General features: G+C 39.7%; 1 protein-coding gene across 1 annotated transcript; it reads right to left on the reverse strand.

The window, feature by feature from the left end:
* Window positions 1–3,419: 3,419 nt before the first annotated feature.
* LOC120412943 (ras-related protein Rab-8A) lies at window positions 3,420–19,520 on the reverse strand. Its single transcript, XM_039573582.2, has 5 exons — window positions 18,791–19,520; window positions 7,679–7,739; window positions 7,408–7,612; window positions 7,194–7,334; window positions 3,420–4,628 (listed from the first exon to the last, which is right to left on the reverse strand). Exons 1-5 carry the CDS (start codon window positions 18,912–18,914, stop codon window positions 4,533–4,535), a joined length of 627 nt encoding a protein of 208 aa, XP_039429516.1. The 5' UTR covers window positions 18,915–19,520; the 3' UTR covers window positions 3,420–4,532.
* Window positions 19,521–20,333: the final 813 nt, after the last annotated feature.

Below are 20,333 nucleotides of genomic sequence, written 5' to 3' on the forward strand. Positions count from 1 at the left end.
CACTTCTTCGAAATCCTTCTTGGTTCATTATACACTGCCTTTAAAAATTTCCTTCCAGTTTTGTTCAACAAAGTACTAACCTTTTTCAGGGTGGCCACTCAAGTCGGGAAATCGGGAAAAAGTCTGGAAAAGTCGGGAATTTGTGATTTTTTTTCAAAAAGTCGGGAAAAGTCGGGATTCCCAAGCATACTCGTTTGAAAATTATTTTCTAAATCCTGATTTTTTTTGTAATATTTTGTACAATTTTCAAATTAAATTTATTAAATTTCTTCCTTAGGAACTTACTTCAAATTTGAGGTTCCTTTCACTATTTCAATCTATTTGTGAATGAAACGGTTTATTCCTAATAAATAATAAATCCATTTGACACAGATATTCATGATAGTTTAATACTGACAACTAGATAAATCAACAATGATTAAAAAATTTCACATAAAAATTAAAAAAATTAAAAAAGGAACTTTGTAAAAACTTTTTTTTAAGCGAATTTCGAATCGAATCTATCTATCTTCTATTCTATATACAGCAATTCCCCACGAAAACAGCATGATTCGAAAAAAAAGTTCTCCGATCGGGCTCAAATTTTTTCTGGGGGATCCTTGGCCGAAATAATTAGACCCGTATTTTTTTGTTTGGCCATTAGGGTGACCTACGCCGTGTTAGGGTGTTCCGAAAAATGGCAATTTTCGTCGATTTTCGCAAAAACCACTTTTTTCAAAAAATCATATCTCCGCGCCATTTCATCCGATTTTAGCTGTCCTAGACGCAAAAGAAAGGTGATTAGTTTGGCTATTCGGAAAAAATAGTAAGAATGTGAGGGTACTAAAATTTTCGTAATTAAAAGACGCAACTTTTGGTACCATAACATCTATAGGTCATCGCTGAAATTTTAAAGTTATCGCAGTTTTAGTGAAAAAAGTCGATTTTTCCCCGTTTTCGTCATTTTCCAATTTTTGCGCGTGGCGCGTCGAAAAACTCAGTTTTTATTTTCAAAAAATCGTATCTCAGAGTATCGAAAACATAACTTCACCATTTTTTTATATGTTATGTGAAATTTTCCGAGGAATCCGATAAAAATATTTTCAGACATAGGCTCTTTGGTCCCGAGACCTTCAAAACAGCATTTTAAGTTTTCATACGACCTTTTCAAATGTTAAGCTAGATTTTTGAAACTTCTTACTATTTTTCCCAAATAGCCAAACTAATCACCTTTCTTTTGCGTCTAAGACAGCTAAAATCGGATGAAATGGCGCGGAGATATGATTTTTTGAAAAAAGTGGTTTTTGCGAAAATCGACGAAAATGGCCATTTTTCAGACCACCCTAACACGGCGTAGGTCACCCTAATGGCCAAACAAAAAAATACGGGTCTAATTATTTCGGCCAAGGATCCCCCAGAAAAAATTTGAGCCCGATCGGAGAACTTTTTTTTCGAATCATGCTGTTTTCGTGGGGAATTGCTGTATATATAAAAAATTTCGACGGTTTTGTTCGAACGCGAATCAGTTCAATACGGAGCGTCGGATCGAGGTGCTTTTTGTTGCGTTGGGTTCGTATAAGCCCAAGGAAGGTTCTTACGCCAAAAAGTGACAACTTTGGCCACTCTGGAACCGATTCCGGAAAATCTGCAGATTGTATGGGAAAAGTTACGTAAAATCAAATTTTGATCACAGGAGGCTGAATAAGCAAACAAGCTAAAATCGTCAAGAAACGGAAAAAGGCAGAAAGAAGTTTTTCGGGTAAAGCTTGTATTTTCTAAATTCTTTGAAAGAATAATAACAGTAATCATATTTTAAGCGTTCTTTGACTTAAAATAAAGCAAAATTAAGAATAACTATTAAAATTCAGTTATCTTTGAGTTTTTTCCGTTTCCAGTTGAAACGAAGTATCAAAAAATATACGCTTGCCAATTTAAAAAATAAACTTCAAAGTTATAAGTATTCTTAAGCTTTCGGTTATTTTTCAAAGATTTTTTGTTTATGTTTTTACTCTGAATAAAAATAATGAGTGCTTCCATTTTTAAAGTATTTTCTACCAATTTATTGTTAACTTTCTGACTCTACGAAAATTGTCAATAGTTTGATTTGTTATGATAAATTTAGATTTTTTTTTCGATAGTTGAAATATACTTTTTTATAATGAGTTTTTTTGTATGAAATGTTTCTTCAGATAAGAAATGCATATTATTTGAGTTTCTGGAAAAGTCGGGAAAAAGTCGGGAATTTGAAAATGGGATTTGAGTGGTTACCCTGTTTTTTTCATCATGTGAATTATGATTTTTAACCAAACTGCATCATTAACTCAAAATTCACGAAATCACATATGAACTTGCATCAAGGAGGTATTAAGGAAGTATTAGACTACGACAAATAAACCAACTTTTTGACAGTTTACCTGTCAGCTTACATACATTTGACTTTGTTTGTGAGTTTGCCGCAAACAAGTTTGCGAGTTTGGCAAACTGTCAAACACAAAAAACTGCTAGTTTGTTTGTTTGTTTGCCATAGTCTAATAGCTCCTTGACAAACAAATTAGCACTTTTTGACTGTTTGGAAGTTTACCTGCTTTGTTTATCTCAAGTCCCCAAATGCATCACTCAGTGCTTACGAAATTTCGACTTGTTTGTGATAGGTGACAGAACACTCCAATCGTATTCACCACCACGACAACCTGATTTTGACATTCTACTTTCGTTTCACACACAAACGAATGAGTGCTACGCAAAGTCACTCACACAATCATTGACTTCCCTCTAGAAATACATTCGCTCAGAGAACGGTCGTTTGACATTCTACCGAGATTCCGATCATCTCTCCCACGATCGCATTCAAATGACCTCTGTCACCACGCAGCAAACACAAGGAAGAGAGAGAGAGAGAGAGAGAGAGAGACGAAATCCGAGAGAAAGAGCTCGTTGTCTCGTTCGGGCGGCTGCTTGAGTGGTAGGTGCTCGTTTTTCGTTCGTTTCGTCTTTGTGTTTACGGTCACCGACCGTCGCCAAGCAAAGACGATCATGATAGGAGCTGTGTGTCAGCGATCAAAGTTCGTTTTCGGAAATGGTTGCTGACAGAAAGTTCATTCAAATATCGAGCAGTCCCATTCAGTTACAGAGACCTTTTCAAGCATTGTGCATCACATACAATTTTTCGGACGATCTGTGGGCGACTGAGTCTTAGCGTTGTAACACTCTGTAACAATACACAGAGAAGAGCTTCAAATTCTACTTATTCCTTTGCACTCGGTTACGTGCTCTCAGGCAGAAGATCGAGCTGAAAATTGGATCTTATGATCGGTAACGGTCTCTAGGATAGGTCAAACCTCGGATCAAACAGTAACAAAGATTTTCCTCATTTACTTAGTTCTCGCAGTGATCTTTCCGGAAACTTTTTCTTTCAAATCAAATAAAACAACACCAACCAGTTTGTATTTTGCATACGAAGAAAAATCTTCATGATTATTTCAAAACCTTGTTTCTAACTGTTTTTTTTTGTTTGTCTCCATTTAACCACATAATAGTTACGACAATTGAAATGAGTTTCACCCTTTTTTTTTGTTTCCTTGTGTTACACTTTTGCAATTCTGTGAAATTTCCCACGTCCGCGTCCGTCGAACGAACCTTCTTCGTTTTTTTTCTTTCTTTTAATTTTACCTTATTACTTTTTTTCTTGTTTTATACTTGAGAATGTACGTTTTCATCGCCTATTATAATACGCCTATTGATGTCCAAGGTGAGCGCGCGCGACCATTTTGTTTGCGTGAGTGGTGTAGTGAAGGAGTGCCTGCATGAATGTGTTCTTTACCCTGTCCAAACCTGCGTTCTGCAAACAACCGCGGCGCGGCGCGGTCTTCCGGTTTCCGGGGGTGGGGTGGAAAGTGTTTGGGTGGACCGAGAGTGAGTGTGTGTGGTGAAGTTGTATTACTCGACAATTAGCACCGGAAGGGATGGATTTGGGGTTTGAGAGAAAGAAGGGGGTTTTCAAATTAGTGCACTTCTAGTTGGACATCCCTAATCGAATGGAGTGGAGTAGTGTGGCGGAAGGAGGAAGAGTGGGGTTTGGTTTTAGACCTCAGTGGGTGTTCGTTCTGGTGTCGGTTTACATCATAAGTATTTCTTTTTTTTAACGACCTCTAGTTCCGGTGGTCGCCCGTTTCTATGTGTGTTGTCTGTGTCTTCTAGTGGATTAGATTTTCGCTTTCACTTTATAATGTGTAAATAAATTAAAAACCGTACCGCGCGCGATTTTTGTTTTCCTGCGTTTTTGTGTCTGTTTGTGAACGATGTCCTGGAGGGAGTTACTTTCGGCTTCAAAAAAAGTTCCATCAATTGCATGTAAATTTCTTCCGTGTTGTGTGTGAAGTCAACACTTCAACCCTCCTTTTCCAATCATAATAATATGTCCCACTCTTGTTGTCGGTCCTGGTTCGGTTTGTCCCCGTCTCGCGCTTAGCCGTTCTACACAGTATATATTATTACAGTTATTATTTAGTATGTTATATAAAAAAGTTACAATAATTAATAGGACTATTACAAGGTCAAAACAGATTGCACTTGGATAACCAACTGGGTGCCTTCCGGGGTTGCTCTGACGCTTTCAGCTGGTGTCCGCCCTTGGGAGGATTGTTCGCTTCCTGGAAATAGAGAGGAAAAAAAGAAATAATCTCGGATGAGTTTTCAAAAAACCGTAAGAGCCATTGGTAGATGAAGCCCTTTTTGCATCGTTATTCAACCTTCTTACGAAAAACCAATTTTAAAAATGCTTGAGATTGTTCAAATACACGTTCTTCAAGAGCCCCAAACTAAAAATTAAGGAAATTTTGTTTCAATTTGGAAAAAAAACGAAAATTAGTATCGGAGGTCACGTTGGCTCTTACGGCTTTTTGAAAACTCATCCGAGTAATGATCAAATACAAAAAAAAAGTTTTTTTTTTCAAGTTTTGATATGCTCATTTTTCTACAGGTTACGTTTTAAATCATTTAACCTTCAGTCAAACCCTTTAATACTTCCCGCTCTATCTGGTGTTCTTTTAGTAACTAAAGGAGCTATTACACTACGGCAAACAAACTCGCACTTTTTGACAGTTTGCCTGCTTTGTTATTGTTTGCCTGAATTTGTACAAACGTCAGCCAGCATACATTTTGTCTTGTTTGCGAGTTTGCCGCGATTGAAATAACGCGTCTCGTATTAGGATTACTGGTGGTCTTCCTCGGGCCCTGAGGTTATCTTTCAACTTAATTCTTGTGGGAGAGTTAGTTTCCCGGAGGAATCCAAAAGTGCAGCCGAACTGTCAAATTTCTAACCTAAAAATCGAGTCGGCGTAAAACCTAATTCGGGCCCACACAATTCTGTGAACATGGTGTTCTGGACACGCCCATACGAGATGGCCGATGTCCTGATAATCGTTCGACATAAGGCGGGACATCGTTCTGATGAATCCACGCGTCAAGTCCATCCATTTGAACCAGGGTTTTCTTTGCACCTTAGGTCATATAGAATACATCCAACGTCCCTTGGTGTCGTCGTTCCATTGGTTTTGCCAATCCATACGCGCACGCTGCCTCGGAAAACCATAGTATTCTTGTAGGCTAATTGGCCTTTCAAAAATGTCTCCACTCTCAGCACCCTTCTTGGCGAGCAAGTCCGCTTTCTCATTACCCGGAATCGAGCAATGAGCGCGGACCCACACCACCGTGATGCTGAAGGACTGAGCCGCCAGGTTGTTTAAAGTCTTGCGTATTTCCGTGAGGAAAAACGCAGATTCCCTGGTCGGCTTCAGAGTCCGGATAGCCTCAACGGAGCTGAAGCTATCGGTGAAGATGAAGTAGTGGTCAGGTGGCATGGTCTCGATGATTCGCAGTGCGCAGTAAACCGCGGCTAACTCTGCGACATAAACCGAACTCGGGTCCTTCAGCTTAGAGAACAGCTACCCAGTGTGGTTTCCACTGCCCTGCCGCTGGCTGAGCGTATGCGGCTCCAACCATCTTTGAGCGAGGCTGCGCCTAGTTCCTCCTCACTCCTAACTGGTTAGTGGTCCAAGCCAATATTCGCACCACGTTTGTTACGTCCGAGAAGAATCGGCCGTCAATCAGAACGTGGTCGATTTGCGTTTTCAACCGTTGGTCAGGTGATGTCCAGGTGGATTAATGGATGTCCTTGCGACGAAAATAAGTGCTTCAGATGACCATTCCACGGGAGGCTACGAAGTCTATGAAGCGTTTGCCATTGTTGTTCGTAACCGTTTGTAGGCAATAGTCGAAACATTTCCTCCCTGCCGAACCGACCGCTGATGTCCCCAATGACGAATTTCACACCTTGCCGCTGACAGCTGTTGTACTCCTCCTCCAGCTTCCAGGTAGCACCATCTAGTCACTTCCTCGAACGTTCTCCAACAATGTCGCGATCGATTGTCTGGATCTGGTACTCGCGACATTTTTGGAGGATTTGGCGTAGCATAATAATCTGGTTCGTCGTCGATGTCCCCTCCACGACATCGGCTTGGTACGTCTTTACGAAATCCGTATCCCGATAGAGATGGATCTTCGCAACTGTCTGTACGTCGCCTTGTTCTCATGGCTGTTATGCAGCAGCCACCACAGGTGGCGGTTCCGGATCCTGTAGACTTCGAACATGCGTTGGTGCTGCTTTGCCACCACCAGGTAGTGGTCCGAGTCCACGGTAGGTTCTGTCGGCGATTATATCGTAGAAGTGCCAACCATCGATGAGAGCATAGTCGATTTGTGTTTCCGTGTCGTTTGATGATCTCTAGGTGTAGGTACTTGAAGCGGAGGCTGTGCGAGAAGTAGGCCGTTTTTGCTGGACCATTCAATAACCAATCTGAACTGCTCTGAGCGTTGACAATCTTGACGTCGTGTTTTACACACTTCCTGAACTCGACAAACTGTTAAAAAATTTGCTTGTTTATGATAGTCTAATACGTCCTTTACAGTTCCACATTCCGAGTTTCCAATCTCTGGATCGCCGAAAATCGGTCTGCGATTGGATGTGCTCGCATCTGGAACTCTGCACTTGGGTTTAACGACTTGTACGTGTAGCCATCACCAACCCTCTGTCTCGCCAGAGAGCCGTCGAAAATCCACGTCAAATCCATCACGCGATCCCACAACTTGCTCAACTCTATGAAACCCATACCCAGCTTGTTTTCGGTTCTATCGCTCTGGTACAGAAAGATACTAACCATTCGCTTCTCCATTTTACACTTGATGTCTCGGGCGAGCGTGAAGAATGCCTCGTCCACGTTGATGCTCGCCTTCGCCGACGTTTCCATAAACTTGATCCCGTACTCGACCGCCAGCTGTTCACCTCGATCCCGGGTCACCTTAAAAACAAACAAAAGAAAGCGTCAATTAGCACGATCGCACCTCACTTTCAACCGCTCGATCGCAACCAACCTGCCGTTTCTCGTTCAGCTCGCACTTGTTGCCGAGCAGCATCTTCTCGACGTCGGCGGACGCGTTCTCCTCGATGTTCCGGATCCAGTTCTTGATGTTCTCGAACGACTTTTCCTGCGTAATGTCGTACACCAGCATGATGCCCATCGCGCCCCGGTAGTACGCGGTCGTGATCGTCCGGAAGCGCTCCTGGCCGGCCGTGTCCCTGGTGGAGGGAGAGAGGAGAAGCGATTAGAGCTTACGTTTAGGGTTAACGATTGAAGCCACTTACCAAATCTGCAATTTGATCTTCTTGCCATCCAGCTCGATTGTCCGGATTTTGAAGTCGATTCCTGAAAGAATAAAAGAGAGAAAGGAAACATTGAGTGCTTTACCAGACGAGCAGGACACATTTATGAGACACAGTCAATGAGAGAAGAATAGCTCGATCTCGTGAGTTTATTCTATTTCTGGCTGTATTTGCCACATTCATCAAATTCATCTTTCAGCGCACAGGAATAAATAGCCTCATAAATAGCAACAAGGTACAAATTGTGCAAAATTCTTGCTTGCTTGCTGCACATGGCGCGGGACCAAAACAAGGAAACCAAAACGTTCTCATTGTGTTTGTGGTGGGGCGCGCGATCGGAGATTTATTAATATCCTCGTCGAGAGAAGATGAAGTTGGCAAAACTTGGCACACGAGTGCAATGGAATGCTGTGCGTGTACCTTATAGGCTACTTTACTTTGGCCGGGTGGGAAATCTATTCCAAATCCCAAGTAGGTATACAAATTAATGCTGCGAGTTGGCGCACTGCACCGTTGCAGTTTAATGTGATGAATTGGGAAAATGTAGGTATAGTCGAACAGCTGGTGGACGAGTTATAGTTAGTTGAGTGACCTTTGGAAATTGCAAGTAGTGCACTGCGTAAATCGACCGAGTCGTAGTCACTAGAGAAGTTTTTCCATCAATTTTACTTTGGCATTTGCTGAATGAATTCCGGACCAGTTTTGGGCCCCATAGCACCTCTTTATTTGAAGCAAATTTACAGGAAATCAAAAATGTCATGACTTCTGAATTCGCAATTTCGCAATTTTCAGTGTAAGAACGGGCCTTGACCGATCTTATGCACCAGGTTCCCGACGAACACGCACTGCCCTTACACCTACATCTTACCCTTGCTCTGAGTCAGTACGAGCAACACGCTAGAACACGCTTTGAGTGTTCGTGCCAGGCATGCACACCTTCTTTTCCGGTTACGCATTTTAACTCGCCCGGGGGTGGTACATTACGTAGGGTTTGATGTAAGTATAAGCGCCTAACCATTTAAAGTGTGCCTATCAACTGTAACTGTCGGGTTACCACCGGCTCACGAGCGCTACCGAGACTCCCTCATGTAGCCTCAGGGTCGGCATGCTTGCGGTCCTGAATCGCGGTAAGCTTGGGAAATGCTTTCGGCCAAGGAAAAACTTCACAACTTCGATCGAACTCTTCTCTATTTCCTCCCACTTTCTTAAAGCTATCTGACCTTCTCTCTGCTCTTCCTTCTTCTCGGGGCCCCGTACTCCGACACTGCTTCCGGTGACGTCGCTTCCTCCTCTCCTGTTGCTTCAGCTACTCGCCGCTACGTGGCGCAACTGCTTGTTGTTGTTCTGGTACTCGCCGAATCACGGCGCAGCCTCCTAGTTGTGGTCTTCGTGGCGTACTCGACCGGTTGCGGTCGTACAAGGGTCCCACTCGTTCCGGTGCTTGTCGTCCTGCCCTCTGTCGTGGTTGGTTGCGTCCTACGACCTTCGGAGCACCATCTAGGGTGTCCGGAATACCCGGATGAGGCGCAGGTACGACGCGGGTCTACGTCCGGCTGCGGACTTGATTCTGGGGGTGACTCGATGGTTGCGGCGAGTCCCCGGTTGGTGTTCTCGACACGGTTGTTACGAGGCGGTGTCGAACTGGCACTTAACGTGAGGTACGAGGGGTCCTGGAGGTGATGGTTGAGGTTAGGTGAGCCATGACGGTTGGATTTGTTGGTTAGGCGGATGGGGTCGTTAGGGTTGGCAAACTGGCGGGTTTTGTGGACATACCTGATGTCCTTCAGCGGTCCCAAACACTCCTGGTTCCCGCTGGCACTATCACTCACGGCCGTGGCCGTGCACTGACACTTCTTGGCGAAACAGTGGAGTTGTAGCGGTCCAACTGTTCGCTATGACTCTTTCCGGGCAATTGGACGAGTCTTGAGGAGTCCTTGGCGGTTGACGGTCTTCGTCTTTCCCCTCCTCTTTCCGCGCCTTTTCCCTGACCTTCCAACCTACCGTCATGTCACCTCTCTACCGCCCACTGCCGACGAGGTCCTCTGGTGGTCGGTTTCGGAAGCTTCTGCTGGCTGCGTTCTTGGTGGACGTCACTTGCTGGGTCGTTTACCGGAGACAAAACACTTGACACGCGAACACTTCCCAACTTTTACAGAAAACGAATAACAAATCGCGTAAATCGCGGTAACCTTCACGAGTGAGGTTCCGAACGGTTACACAACTTTCATTAAAGCAAAAACTGTTTAATTTTTAGTTTGAATTCAAAAACTAATTGTTATTTACAGTGTACTGTTTTCTCCTGGAATCTTGCCAAATGTTGAGTCGTGTTAATCTGTTGCTATTTCTTCTGTCGCGGTGTTTTGTTACAATGTTTTGAACCTAAGCATGTTATTCAAAAATTTATCAAAAGTACAATAATGTTATGTGTGTGACTTTGATCATTCAATATATTGAGTAAGGACTCAAATCTTACTTGTTTGAAGAAAAGAGTGTAGATTAAAACAATAGACCATAAAGGAAAAAGCATACTACATAAAGTTCGCTACTGAAAGAATAATTGTATGTTGAAGGAAATAAGAGAAAAAGCTGTATGAAGAAGATTAAAAATATAGGCAATAATTTATGAAAAAAGCTTTGTGATAAAGGATAAATAATATGATATAAGCTTAGATAGCATTAATGACAACTTTAGAAGCCCAATAAAATATTTTTTAAGAAATAAATAAATTAGACAATGAATAAAGAATACATCAAATATTAACAGGAATTAGCCCAAGAATTAACCTCGTTCGCATATTAAGGAGATCAGTTTTTGTTAGGGAAAACACATAGCAGTTAAAACTGGCAAATTGAGTAGAGGAGACTCGAAAGATAAGTGAAACAGAACTAAAGTAGTTGGAGATAATAAGAAGAGATACTCCGAGTTGCGATGTTCTAGGTACATCCACAACAGTTCGTTCAACATGCTGTGAATCAAAACAATACCTTCTACAATCACAAATTACTTCCCTTTCCCACATTGCCGCTATATAATGTAGTCCATGCTCTGCAAAGAAAGGGATGTTAGTAAAATATAAACACTTTAAAATAATGATACAGTTACTTGCGGGAACCTGAGTGACATCAGGGTTTCTGATGTTGTTGCTGTTGTCTCCAGTGTGATAATATCACTCCGAAGTGGTTGTCGTGGTGCAATCGTTCTCCAACCGTAGGCCCAGATACGACATGAAAATGAAAACAAACAAAAACAAAACAAAAAGATGCATTAGTATATGAAAATAAGAGAAACAAAGGATCATGCAATCAAAATAAAATGGTGGATAGTAAACAGAAGCCGAATTAGAAAATCAGTAATACATAATAAAGAAATAGAAGATAGATAGTAGCTGAAAGTGGAAAGAAGAGAAACCCCGTGTTGCGATGTATCAGGTACATCCACAACAGTTAACTCAACATGCTGTGAATCAAAACAATACCGTCTACAATCTTCCCTTCCCACATTGCGCATCCCTTTCTTTTGGCCGTCTCGACTCTGACCCTCGCTGGTCAAAGGTTTACGAGTTCGTTTCCACAGGCCACCAGCAAGGTCACGTGTTGTCATCATGATGACGAAACCAAGCCAACGTGGAGGTAAGAAAATGGGTAACTTGCAAGGAACCAGAGCAACTGTTTTGACCAAGATCAACTAACAGCACTACGGATGTAGTGCTGTTAGTTGATCTTGAAAAAAAAAAAAAAAAAAAAAAAAAAAAAAAAAAAAAAAAAAAAAAATGTCATGACTTCTGAAAGTAAAAAAGTCTCGCTTCAAAAAAAAAATACTTTGATTCAAATATAACTTAAAAATGGGGGCCAATGTTTACTTAAAGTTTATCAGGGTGGTCACTAGGGTGACCCAACAATGGATTTTAGGGATACACGCTGGTTTGATTCTTTAGACAAAATTAAGCATCTGTGCCAGAAAATCGATTTTGTTATTACACCCTACTGCTCATGTTAAAACAGTTCAAATTCAATTTAATCTTCAAAGAACTGTTCATGTTTAAATAGGATGACCATTCAAATCCCATGTTCAAATTCCCGACTTTAACAAAATCTCAAATAATAATTATTTCTTCTCTTATGAATGATTTCAAACAAAAAACTCTTCATAAAAAAGTCGTTATTACCCATCAAAAAAAATCTAAACCAATTTAAAAAAAATCAAACTATGGACAATTTCCCAAAAATAACCTTTTAAAAACTGTTCAAAAATGGAAGCACCCTTTATTTGATTCAGAGTAAAACATAAACAATAAGTCTTTGAAAAATAACCGAAAGCATAAGAATACTTATAATTTCAATGTTAATTTTCAAAATTGGCAAGCGTATAGTTTCTTTACTTTGTTTCAACTGGAAATAGCAAAAACTTAAAGATAATTGAATTTAAAATTGTATTGTTAATTTAATTCAAACGCTTTATACATGATTAATGTTCTTTAAAATATTTGAAATTATTTTAGATAAACATTAAAAAAAAAAAAAAAATATTTTTTTTTGGGTGGGTGATCCAGCCGCACATCGTTGATGTTGAAACCTCTAAACTGGGCCCTCGTCCTGTCACGTCCGTCAGTAGTCTTGTCGTACATTACAACTAGAATCAGATCTGCCAATGAATTAGTACACTTCGACCAAATAAACACTGACGCTGTATGGATCTGACTCTAGAATAAATGCACAGTTGTGTGTTATTCATAAGTCCAACTTTTTCAATTATTCATTTAAAAGTCCAAATATTCATTTGCTAACTACTTTGGATTGAAAATCAAAATTCTGTAATTCTGTAATTCTGTAATTTCGGAATACATTCGTCCGGCTTCAGCTGAAGATTCATGCTGTCCCATGTTGCATGTTCGAGTGTAGACCTACGGAAAACCTTGCCGCGAGGAGAGGTGAGTGAACCTGTACACGAGCCACCTACGACATAATTCCTCGGGCGGCCCAGGTCAACTCGAAGTTACCCCAGGCACCCCCAGTGCAGGACACATTGGGGGTAGAAAGCGGATAGAATAAGCAAAACATCAAAGCAGAGCGCGAGCCATACTTTTAAAGTGGTATCTGCAAAGGAATTTGTATTAACAAAAGGGTCAAAAATAAAAAGGCGATACTAATTAATACTTCCCTGCGACCTTGGAGGTCTCTCGGTTGGACATATAGCCGTGGACACCAAGCTTGGTAGCAATCCTTGACAGTCGGTGTGGTATTGATCACAGATGGTGTTAATTTGTCCTGCAGCTGTGTAGCAAGTCAGATGCTCGCTCATTCGGTTTGAAACGAAAAGAACAAAAGAGAACACAAGAAAACATTAGATTCTGATAGTGAGTTTTACAAAGATATACAGTGTAATATAATATTAAATATATTTATAATAATATTTTCACTTTATGATTATTTATTGACACTTTATTTATTTGCTTTCACTATCACTTTCACTATTTCTTCGGGTCGTCTAATTTTCGTCGTGCTCCCGTACTTGAAGAATTCCGCATAACTAATCATTGCTGGTTAGAAGTTTCATGTCGAACATGTTACAAACTAACACAACAGTGACACAGAAACAGAACTTCACAAGCACGGACATTTTTACACGACCTCCCAGTGAATTAATACCGAGCTTTAACTATTTTCATACTACTATTACCTAAAATGTCCAAAGCAGCTCAGTAAAACTCACTGGGAGCGTTCCACAATTTAGCCCCATCCGGGGGGAGCTTATCCCTTTGTACCCTCGTGTTTGTTTCCTTTGAACAGTAGTCTAGGTAGTCCAACAATGTTCAGCACAAGTTTGAATCGAAAGCAATTGCTTCAACAGCTGAACGGATCAAACTATTGCTTCCCTTGCTGAACTAACTATGCTACTGTTACTAAGGAAACAAAAGGATAAAACATCATGATTTGATGTTCTAACAGGTACGTTCAACTAGCCAGCTGCGAGACCCATCAGCCCGGCCGGGAACCAGTCCATATCTGTCGAGTACAGCATACGGTGTGGTTCACAAAATATCAAATACAGCAAACACAACACTAAGGCTATACATATGGACTGGCGGGATGGAAGCACGTGGACACCTCCCCCCAATTGAAAATCAAAATTTTAATCTAAAATCCTCTAAACTTAATGTTCAAAACTAAACGTTCCTTTAACTGTTGTAGTACTACTTCTATCAAAAAACAATAAAAATTTGTGAACTGATATACAAATAGGATAGAAATCGCGATTTGAAAAAGAAATGACCATTTACGTCAAAAGATCCGTAGTTCCTCGATTCGCAACAATGGTCAATACAACCATAATCCGAAAACCGTTAGTTCAACAGATCAACGAATTTTGTCCGATATCATTACATTATTGATTGATCGAGACTCTATGGACAATTTGACATAAAAGAATGCCTAGTATTCTACATCAATCAAAGTTTATTGACAGCATTACCCTAGCTTAATAATTGCAACTAACTTTAACTTCAAATAGATTTGGAAAGGATACAGATTTATTTTAAATGCTAATGCTAAGCAACAAATCAATTGTACAATCCTGAAGTCCCAACCTAAATCCCACATTGTGATAGTGAAAAAGTCACAGAAGCAGCGGTGTCTTGTGCAATTGTGATATTTTCACTATCGGAGAACTACCTAGTTCACGAAGACAGCTTATCGGTCAACGCTTAAGCCCTGGGGCTGCGGCAAAGCGAGTTCTCGTAGCATGAAGTGGTGTCCAAAGTGCTTATAAAAAATAATGTATACCCAAATTTTAACTAATGCACTAGGATCAAATCATGCCCCTTGACTTTACAAGGCCCAGGGAGATAAACATTTAAAAATATTTACCTCAAAAAACCAATGCCAAACTCCAGTTTTTTTTTTTTTCAAATATTCAATTAATATGACAAAATAAAACAAAATCGTTACTTTGCGCTGACAAAAATAGTTAAAATGAGGTTCAATTTTTAAATTAGCTTTTCTTTAATTTTGTTGTTGTTTTAATTTACATATTGCCTCTGAATTAATAATGGATTTTTTGCATCCACATTCTTTCCTAAGGGATGTGTGACAAAAGGTTGAAAGACATAAGGTCGAATGGACAAAAGGTCAAATGGACAAAACATCGAAACGACAAAAGGTCGAATGTGAAAAAAATAAACTAATAATAATTTTTATGTCCTTCTTAAATATATGTACTTGAAAAATATATTTTCTTGCAAACAAATCCGATTTTTTCTGTGAGTTTATTCATTCTTTAAGTAATGATATTTTTTTTTTTTTTCAAATAAACAGAACAACTTCCAAGCCACATTTTGAGAAGTTTACCATTCCCTAAAAAATATTTGTTTTTGTTATGATATTGTGAACTATCCCATTCTTTCAAACATGAGCAATTTTTTTTAAATTTCGACTTCTCAAATATTTTGTAAGTTTTTTTTATAAACAACCTGTCGTAATGTTTTTGTGAATTTTTCCATTCGTAAAAATGTGAGCGGTTCTTTATAAAAAAGAGTGGCTTCTGATTTTTTTTTAGGTTTTTATTTTATTTTTAAAAACAACCTCTTCTTGATTCTTGTAATATTTTTGTGAAATTTTCCATTCTTTCAAATATGAGCAGTTCTTAACAACAAAAAGTTCGACTTGTTAGATATTTTTTAAGTTTTTATTTTATTTTTAAAAACTAAATGTTTTTTTGTGAAATTTTCTATTCATTCAAATATGACCTCTGAAATATTTTTTAAGCTTTTATTTTATTTATTATTTTTGACTACAATTCTTTCTTGATTGTCGTAATATTATTGTGGGTTTTTCCATTATTTCAAACATAAAATGTTCGACTTCTAAAGTAATTTTTGCCTTCCTCACCTCAATGAGGAAAGGCTATAAATTCACTCGAAAAACAAACTTCTTACTTTAACCTCCTAGACCCAACTTCATGTTTACATATCGACTCAGAATCAAATTCTGAGCAAATGTCTGTGTGTGTGGTTGGATGTTGATCAAAATAATTGCACTCGATTATCTCGGAACTGGCTGAACCGATTTTGTCCGTTTTGACATCATTCGATCCGCCTAAGTCACTATCTATAAATGGTGATGCTTAGTTAAGTACTTCAAAAGTTATCTTTAAAAAACGATTTTGGCTAAAGTCCAGAAGATTGTAAAAAGGGTGGTTTTTGTAAGAAAACCTATACCTATACAATCTATATATTTGAAAAAGGTACCGTAAACCGGGGTGACTTTGATAGGATTTCAATTTATTTTTGGAATATTTTCCAACTGGTAAGGTTTTTCTTAAGACTATTATTTTTAAAACATGTACTGGGGAAGCCCACATGAGGTCCATACAACATTTTTGAAAAAAAGTTATTTCAATAGTGTTTAAAAAAATAGTTACGTTAAAAATTCTTAGTTTGAACTCCGGGTTGACTTTGATAGTCATAGTTTTTCTTGTTCAAATCAGATTTTAGGTGTTCAAACTTTATTTTTACGTCAAATGTACCATTACTAAGGTTGCTAATATAGTTTACAAGGAAAAAATCAATGTTTATATTTAGTTAATTAAGTTTATAAGCTTTTTATTAAAATACATATAAATTTTAGAAAAAATTGTTCAAAAGTTAGAATTTTGCCTGAAATTTGTTGAAACTAGTTTTGGTTATAAAATTATCGATTAATATTGCATTTCAAACTGAATTAGAAGCAAAAATCAAAAGTTTTCACATTTTATATGAAATTTGATCAACTGAAAATGCCTATAAAACAAGGGATTTTTTCGATTATTGTTTCAAAAACACATAATATTTCTGGAGCAACACGAGAAAAGGGCGGATAAGCATTTTGACAGATTCAACTATTTTGCTATTTCTCAAGCTTCAGGTAACATTTTCTCAAAATTCGAAATGGGAAACAATAGCTGACCTCCACAGCTACCATTCAACACTATGGGTTTTGTAAAATAGTTGCCCATTGCCTGGGAAATTGCAAAATAGTTGCAGCTGTCAAAATGCTTATACGCCCTTTTCAAATGTTGCTCCAGATTTATTATTTATAAACTTATTTTACCTTCTCCTAGCGGAAAATTGTCCAAAGAATCCAAAAATGCAATCCGTTTTCCGATTAAAAATCTTGTTCGTTGAGAAAAACATGACACTTTGAGAAGATTTAAAAATTGCTATTCATCAACACTTTCTTAATTATAGTTATAGTTCAAAATTTTATGAAAAGTTCTTCTTGAGGTACTTTGAACACTTCTCTACCACTTTCAGTATGATTTACTACCATTCCGTACGTATTTAATTTGTACTCTTCATTTTGCGGAAAAATCTCAAACCTATCAAAGTCACCCCGGCTATCAAAGTCACCCCGTTTTACGGTATTTAAAGGACCTTTCCAACGAGTCCAAAATATTGAAGATCTGACAACCCTATCAAAAGTTATGGTCACTTAAGTGTTATTTACATACTTTTTTGAGGCCAGATCTCAAAAATGTTGCTGAAAAAGTTGTCCGGATCTATCATACGCATACGACCCATCGTTGGATAGATAATCAATAGACCTTTTAAATGAGCCTTAAAGATTGAAGATCTGATAACGCTATCAAAAGATATGAGCAATTGTGCTAAAACATAATTTTGACGGAACAAAAAAGGATTGAAATTGCTACACATCCAGCTGAGGCAGCTTTATGGAATTAGCCTCGTTCGTTAGTCCATAATACTATGGCTTTTATGGCAGAAAAGTAAGTAACGCTTTTTATAGCATTTTGTTTGCATGTATTCATGCGCAACTGAATACAAGCAGAAAGCTTTTTCAATTGATTTTAGGAGGAAGGTACCAATCACTGAGGTGGTTTAATGTAACGTTTTTTTTTATATGGAGTTTTGCGTTCCTTCCGATCTGCGTATCAGCCTATAACAAAAATCATGCCATCTTGAAACGGTTCTTTCAAAAGACCAGAGTTAAAAAAGAACCGCGGTTCTTTTTTTGTGAGCCACGGTTCGTTCGCTCTTTTCAGTGAACCGGCTCTTTGAGCGGCTCGCTCTTTTTTGTCCACCTCTAGAATAAAACAATGTAAATGGACCGAAGCCCAAGTGTAAGCAGTCTGTGCTGCTTACGTCAGTGGATGTTTTCATTAGGAACAAGCAGGACAGACTCTTTGTTTACACTTCGGCTTCGGCATATTTACATTGTTTTGCTTGATTTACATCATACAGCTCTTATAAAATGTACTTGGCTTTGGCTGCTCGTGTTTTCGTCCAAACGAGCCACCTCAACACGCATAAATTTCCAGAATCAAAAACTGAACAAATCAAATTGTTTGTGTTTGTGTGGGTTTGTCATTCGATATTCTCTGGATTCAATTTTGGATGGATGTCTTTCAAAATGGTTTAAGGTTCCACGCTCAGGTTGAAATCTCAAAATAGGGCTAGATTGGAAGCAGCTTTATGTATTGAATGTGTGAATTTACAACTCCAAAGCATTTCAGAAACCCCTAGCCCTAGACCGTCTGCATCTTGCACTGTTGCCTACCGATAAGAGAGTTCCCTTTTAGCCAACAGCACCACAAACCCCGTCGATGCTGCTGACTGAGTGGATGATTACTCACACGGTATCGTCATCGTCGTCACTGCCCCCACCACAATGACATCAAAATTCCTAGAAGTCAATCAGCTGTGGCGCGGCGTTCTTAAAGCGGAATCCCGATCAAATTCGGGCTAGCTTCAATCTCGGCGCAATTCGTCAAATGAAGCAGCTGAGCTTACTTCTGGTTGAGCTCACTCGCTCGATGATATAAAAGAGAAATTAATCAACCTAATAGAGACATTGAATTGCTGCTGCTGTTGTTGGTGGTGGAGTGGTCTCTCTGTGTTGGCGCTGGCAGGTTGATTGCGACGACGACGACGACGCACTTTCCCTGCCCCCGCGCAGTCTAGCCAAAAAGTCTTCAAGGTTCCCCCTCCAACACACTGCTCGTCCTCCCAAATAACAGAAGAAGGCAAGCAAGAAGACAAAAAAACGGTTCCGGAGCAACAGTTTCGTTGTTTCTCTCGCTTGAAGCAAGGAATGACTCACCGATGGTGCTGATGAAGGTCGTGTTGAACGCATCCTCGGAGAACCGAAACAGGATGCACGTCTTGCCGACACCGGAATCGCCAATCAGCAGCAGCTTGAACAGGTAATCGTACGTTTTCGCCATTGCGGGGTCGTTCCTTGTGACAGGTTTTTTTTTCCTTTCTGTCTTTTTGCTTTGAGCAGCCCCTCCTTACTGTGTCGTCCCTCGCTCTCTCACTCGCTCTTTGTGGTAGATTTGTAAACTGTAAATTTGCTTCTTCCACGGAGCTCCGGATGGCTGATTTTGCTGTGTCTGTCACTGTTGCCCTTGTCCCGTGGGTCGATTCCGCAGGGAGACACTGCCCGAAACTACCCAAATCTCCTTGCTCTTGCTTGATTCGAAACTCCTTTCCCCTCGAGGGGATGGCAGCGACGGGGTGGCGACTGGCTCCGAGTTCAAAGGTCTGCCCGTGGAACCGTCCTCTTCCAGAACTTCAGAAAAGAAAACCGAAACGAAAACGAAAAATACACCAATTCCAACGCGACACACGACACGATAAGACGACGACGAATTTACTGTGAGGCCCCTTTCTCTTCCACTTTTTTTTTGTTTCGCGACGACACCAGCCCCAGGTCCGAAAATGATGGCTGATGAGACGAGGACTGCTTCTCGATGAATTTGACACGATACGCGACGGACGACTTGGGATTTTTTCGCTTCTCCGCTGCGCTTTTCCTTTGAACTCTCGGTTTGACGTTTCGTGTCGTGTCAGGTGTGGTGAGTTTTGGAGGGCGAGCGGGGGAATGGACAGAAAATTGTTTTGGCTGCGTGCGTGAAGATAGAGAAAAATGAAATGACGGCGGGCTACGCTCTTGCACACTGTAACTGAAAATAGCACTTCCGTCGCATCCTTGTCCTCACCATGAAATTTAACTTCTTTGGTATTCCAGGTAGATGTTCTCGATCTGGTTCGTAGGATCTCGTTCCAACTTCTAGAACCGAGTACGACAGCTCCAGGACATGAGGCTTTTCGTAAAGACAGACCTTCTAGAATCGGTGCAAACTGTTCTTCCGGATGTTTGTGTCATCCACCAAAGTGTTTGTTTACATTTGGGACTTAGGCGTACACGGTTACACGGAAACGTCAAAATGAAAGAAACTATACAGTCGTATTAAAACCACAAAGAGTTTAAAATTGATTTTTAAATCAATTTTGAAAAATTAACCTCGCGATCCTTCTTGACAGAAAAGCTCCTACTTGACAGATCGTTCCAAGGGGACCATAGTTGATCCATCGAAAAAATGTTGTCTTGTCAAAAAAAAAAATTGCATTAAAATGAAAAAAAGGTGCAGTGGTAATCCTACAGGCATAACCATCATGACGAAGAACTTCGGACACAAAAGTAAATGAAATTTTTAGAATTTTTAATATTTGCGTTTCTTGGCAAAATTTTCGGGCCAGTTGATATGCAATCATTTAATCAATTCTCTGTTAAATTTTCGGCATTGAACAATTTTCAAGAAATATTTTGCAAACAATATAATTTATTACAAAGAGTCATT

The sequence above is a fragment of the Culex pipiens genome, chromosome 3 (assembly GCF_016801865.2).
Source record: "Culex pipiens pallens isolate TS chromosome 3, TS_CPP_V2, whole genome shotgun sequence".
Lineage (NCBI taxonomy): Eukaryota > Metazoa > Arthropoda > Insecta > Diptera > Culicidae > Culex > Culex pipiens.

Coding starts and splice junctions, on each gene's coding strand:
- LOC120412943 (XM_039573582.2), bottom strand. CDS start 18,914: ATGGCGAAAACGTACGATTACCTGTTCAAGCTGCTGCTGATTGGCGAT. Junction 7,613..7,678: donor AAGATCAAATTGCAGATTTG/GTAAGTGGCTTC, acceptor TCCCTCCACCAG/GGACACGGCCGGCCAGGAGC. Junction 7,335..7,407: donor AGCTGAACGAGAAACGGCAG/GTTGGTTGCGAT, acceptor TTTGTTTTTAAG/GTGACCCGGGATCGAGGTGA.